The sequence below is a fragment of the Argiope bruennichi genome, chromosome 8 (genome assembly GCF_947563725.1).
Source record: "Argiope bruennichi chromosome 8, qqArgBrue1.1, whole genome shotgun sequence".
NCBI classification, from domain to species: domain Eukaryota; kingdom Metazoa; phylum Arthropoda; class Arachnida; order Araneae; family Araneidae; genus Argiope; species Argiope bruennichi.
In genome coordinates, this window is record NC_079158.1 from 40767160 (window position 1) to 40772144 (window position 4985).

At 34.2% G+C, this 4985-nt stretch overlaps 1 protein-coding gene across 1 annotated transcript; it reads right to left on the reverse strand.

Moving 5' to 3' along the window:
• Positions 1 to 909: 909 nt before the first annotated feature.
• Positions 910 to 4352, reverse strand: LOC129980618 (uncharacterized). The gene is made up of 2 exons (XM_056091000.1): positions 4086 to 4352; positions 910 to 2484 (listed from the first exon to the last, which is right to left on the reverse strand). Exons 1-2 carry the CDS (start codon positions 4350 to 4352, stop codon positions 910 to 912), a joined length of 1842 nt encoding a protein of 613 aa, XP_055946975.1.
• Positions 4353 to 4985: the final 633 nt, after the last annotated feature.

The window sequence follows — 4985 nt, forward strand, 5'->3', positions numbered from 1 at the left end:
GTCTCTCAAAAGTACAAAGACGTTGCACACAATACATATAGAAATACAATAAATCTTAAATTGAAAGTTAAATTAACAAATGCAAAATTGAGTATGAAAGAATATATACATAAAGTTCAAATACACATTAAAATACAATGAAGACACTAAATACTACAGAATAACTAAATTCAAACTACTAGATATATAAGTATGCAAAGACAATACAATAAACAAAAAATAAATGAACATTTAGGTTTCAATTGGTAATATTTAAGATGAATACTTTGCATAATTAATTTAGTAAGGATATGAGTTTTAGGTAAGATAATAGGAAATTTTACCTGAAATGGTATGTCGGCATTTCTAAGTCTGCCTCCTACTCTAATTACATTAGAACCTTCATCTAAAAAAGGTGATAAACCTTTTAATTTGCTAGAAGGGTTTACCTGTTTACCACTTGCTAAGTTTTTGAAGTCATCAGCAAGAACATTTTGTTGTACAAGGGAAATTAATTTAAATTCTGCTTCCTCGATTTCCTTTGAGGAGAGTGAACCCTTCATCTTCTTGTTTCTGCAGTTTCCTAGAAATCTGAGGAGAAAACTGAAAACACGTATTAATTTGTTATACTTATTACTAATTTTGAAAAAGTTAGTAAGGAAATCTGAATTTAAAGTCATTAAGGAGTGAGTGGTATTGTCCTTGAGTTCCAATAAAAATTGAGAATCTTGAGATGCATCAATCATTTGTTGGTCAGCAGAGTTCACAGAAACAGGTAGTTCTTGAAGGAAAGTTGATCCATTCCACCATAAATAGTTGTCAATCAGTTGTTCTGGAACTAGTCCTCTTGATATCACATCTGCGGGGTTTAAAGTGGAGGAAACATGCTGCCAATTGTTGTTCTGCGTCAGTTGTTGTATTTTTCCCACTCTATTTGCAACAAATGTCTTGAGACGATGTGGTGGTGTTTGAATCCAGGCTAAGGAAATAGTAAGGAAATAAGGAATCTGTGTACATCACTGCGCTATCAATTTGTAGATGTAAAGCTTTTTCAACCTTGGCTTTTAGTTGAGCGGCGAGAAGACATCCACAAAGTTCCAATCTGGGAATGGAGACAGTCTTTAATGGGGAGACTCGAGATTTGCTGCATACAAGTCTAGATGTGACTATATCATTGGCACTGATGCACTGTAGATAAATAACTGCTCCATATGCGGCTTCACTGGCGTCTGAGAAACAATGAAGAATTAATTTTACAGGATTTTCATTTAAAATCCATCTTGGGATTTTTACCAGCTCAAGAGCCCTAAGGGATTGAACTAAATGACTCCACTCTTTACCAATGGCTGGAGGAAGAGGGTCGTCAAATGTAAGTTTTTGCAACCACAATTTTTGGAGAAAAATCTTCATTTTAGAGATAACTGGTCCCAGCAGACCCAAGGGGTAGTAGAGTCTTGCAATGATTGAGAGAACTGTTCGTTTCGTGAGCATAGATTCATTTTCATACTTGACTGTGAATATGAATAAATCCTCGAAAGGCTTCCAATGCATGCCAAGAGCCTTTGAGACCTGCTCATCTATGGGAAAAGTGTTTTCAGGATTAGAAGCTGGAAAACTATTTAAAAGTTCCTGTGAGTTTGAAGTCCATTTATGTAAAGACATTCCTGCTCTTGCGAACATTTTTATCAGCTGTTGTTGTAGAATTTGAGCAGTTTGGATATCCGGGGCACCTGTAATCCCATCATCCATGTAAAGGTCGCGTAAAACCATTTCCGATGCTAACGGAAAGTCCGACGCTTCATCTAAAGCTAATTGTTTAATGGTGCGTACGGCAAGATGAGGGGCACATGAAGTGCCATATGTCACAGTTTTTAATCTAAATGTTACTTCTTGATGGGAACTGTCATCAAACCATAAAATTCGTAAATAGTCTCTTTGATGTGGCACAACTAAAATCTGACGAAACATCTTTTGAATGTCAAATGTAAAGGCAAACTTGTGTGTCCTGAACCTTAATATTAATTCAAAAATGTCCTCAACATCACCTTTACCCAATAAATCATTTAATGAAACTCCATTAGAGCTAGGGGAGCTAGCATTGAAGACTACTCTTAGAGGGGTGCTTGTAGATCCTTCCCGGTAGACTCCATGATGAGGTAAAAAATAATTAGTTTCTGGTAATTCATCTTCCATTACTCTTTCCATGTGACCAAGAGCTGCATATTCCTCAATGAATTCAGAATAGAGCTTTTTCATTTGCGGGTTTTTGTTTAGCCTTTTAATTAAACTGTCTAGACGATTTCGCGCTATTTGTTTTGATTCACCTAACACAGGGGGATTCTCCTTTATTGGCATTTCCACAATATATCTACCTTCCTCATTGCGTTTGTATGTTTGCTTGAAATGTTTCTCACAATAAATTGAATCTTCACTTAAAGAAAATTGATTTTCATGTAATGTTTCGACTTGCCAAAATCGTTCCATTATTTTTTCTAAATTATTATTCTGTGTAACAAGACCACAGAATTTATGATTAAATTCTGACTCTCCTTCTTTTGCAGAGCTAGCAATAAATCCGAAACGCGAATTCAGTAAAATCAGATTATCTTAAATATATTTCCCTGGCATTAATATATCAAAAAAGAAAGAAGCTGAAAGTAATATATCAATTGCCCTTTGACCTTGCATAGGATCGGCCAAATTGAATCCATCCGGTAAACTTTGTTTTTCTAATTTTTTATTTATTGAAGGAATGCATTCAGTAATTTTTGGAATGACGAGCAACTGAGCTATTGTGATGTATGATTCATCGCTATTTGAAATCTCTGCTAACACTTTTGAATGTAACTGACTTGTTTTTCCATTGATACCGGAAATCGTTACATTATTTTTATATTTTTAAGAGCTAATTTATTCGCGACTTCTGTAGTGATAAAGGAATTCTGAGACCCAGTGTCACAAATGCCTCGCAAAGGTATTTTATGACCAGCAGCGTTTTTAATATAAACAATAATAGTTGGTAAAATAGATGAATTTGCATTTTTTGTTTTTCGTTGATCTTGCGAACAGAGAGAAGGAGATATTTCTGTTTGAGCTAAATCTTTTGAGTTAGAGTCTGAAGTATTTTGATGATCACTAGATTTATTGATTGAGGTTTGTTGCTGTTGTTTTTTATTTCTTATAGAAGAATCAATGTGAAGAAGGCTATTATGAAAGCCAGAACAGATCTTACAACGGTTATTGCTGCGGCAATGATTCGTTTTGTGAGAATCCGATAAACAATTAGTACAATGCGTATTTTTGATCATATTCAATCTAGACACAGGATTTAATTTTAAAAATGCTTCACATTTAAATAAAGGATGTAAAGGCTTATTACATGTGATACACACTTTCTTTGAATCATTTCCTACAAAAAATGAATGTGATTTTTTATATGATTCTTGTTGCGGTTTTGATTTTGCGGTAATGCTACCTTGAATGTTTTCAAGGACAAGACACCTTTTCTCTAAAAATTCAATGAATTCGCACCATGTAGGTAAATTAGATGATACCAAAGAAAGTTCAAATTGTCTTCTTGATTCTCTATCTAGTTTTTTCATCAAAATATGAATCAATAATGCGTCAGAAAAAGAGTTTAGTTCTAAACCCATAATTTTAAGAGCTCGAACATGTTTAATACAATTGTCCAAAAAAGCTCGTAAACCTTTTGCTGAATCGGATGTATGGATTTCTAAAGCTAAAATGTCATTGAAATGGCTTTGAACGCATAAGCGTTTATTATCAAAACGTTCTTTCAGAGCATTTTTCAAACTGGCATAGGTCTCTTCTATTGTCACTATTTCTGCAGCTGCACCACTAAGAGTTGATTTTAAATAATATAATTTTTGATTTTCAGTTAATTTATCATTATTGTCAATGATATTTTCAAATTGAATTTTAAAATTCTGCCAGTCTTGGTAATGACCAGAAAACTTAGGCAGTGGAATTTCAGGCAGTCTGAAACTAATGCTTTCTGTTTTGTTTGATGCTTCATTAGAACGAGAATTACAGTTCGAAGCAGATAAAAGTTCATTATTAGAGGCTAATAATTTCTTAAGGCTTACCTCTAGTCTTTCGCGCTCTTCTTCTAATTCTTCTACCGAATCTTCCAATTCTTGTAATTCGGAATCCTCGGCTATGACGAAGTACTCTTCTTTAATCTGTTCTAGGTTTTGTTTAATCTTGAGAAGATTATCCAGTTTGGTTTGATACACTATTGAGTCCTTTGAATCATCCGTTTCGATAAAAGAGTTCAGCTTTGTTAAAGAGGATTTTATACTACCTCTCTTTCTGTTAAGAGATATGATTTTTGCTCTTTGATCATCAGCCATGATTATTTTTACTAGTAATTCCTCCGGTTGCACGGACCATAAATATGGTGATTCGAAGTGAGCAGTGGACTGTACTTTTGCTTGAACTTCTTTATTTACACTATATACACTCCTTTTGCGGTGAGTAGATCATATCATACATGGCTGATTGCGGTATTGCATTGCGGTTGGCTTTGTTAAGCCTTACAAACTGAAGTTGTTTACAGCTTCTGCGGGGGCTGGGGAGCCGATGCGGGTCAACGTTCTAATGAACTCCTGAAAGACTCGACCGGAAGGGCGGGTAAAGGGGTTGCCGTAATTTTAACATTGCCAAGTTTGGCGTTAAGCAACATTCGCGTGAACATATATATATATATATATATATATATATATGATTGTGGAGCAAAATAAAGAAAATCTTTCTAATAATAAACGAGAAACATTCAATCATCGTTAACTATCTTTTCCTGCTGATAAAAAAACTACATAATCATCGGATGTCATGTTAGAATCATTGATTCGTTATTCCGAAATGAGAGACTAGGTGGAATTGATATGATCAAAATGAAAATTTTCTTTCTTATTTAGATGCTCTATTTCTTGAAAAAAAAAAGGAATTACATTTTTATAAAGTAGAACTGAATTCTTTATGAG

Coding starts and splice junctions, on each gene's coding strand:
- LOC129980618 (XM_056091000.1), bottom strand. CDS start 4,352: ATGGCTGATGATCAAAGAGCAAAAATCATATCTCTTAACAGAAAGAGA. Junction 2,485..4,085: donor AAGAGCGCGAAAGACTAGAG/GTAAGCCTTAAG, acceptor CTTGTTACACAG/AATAATAATTTAGAAAAAAT.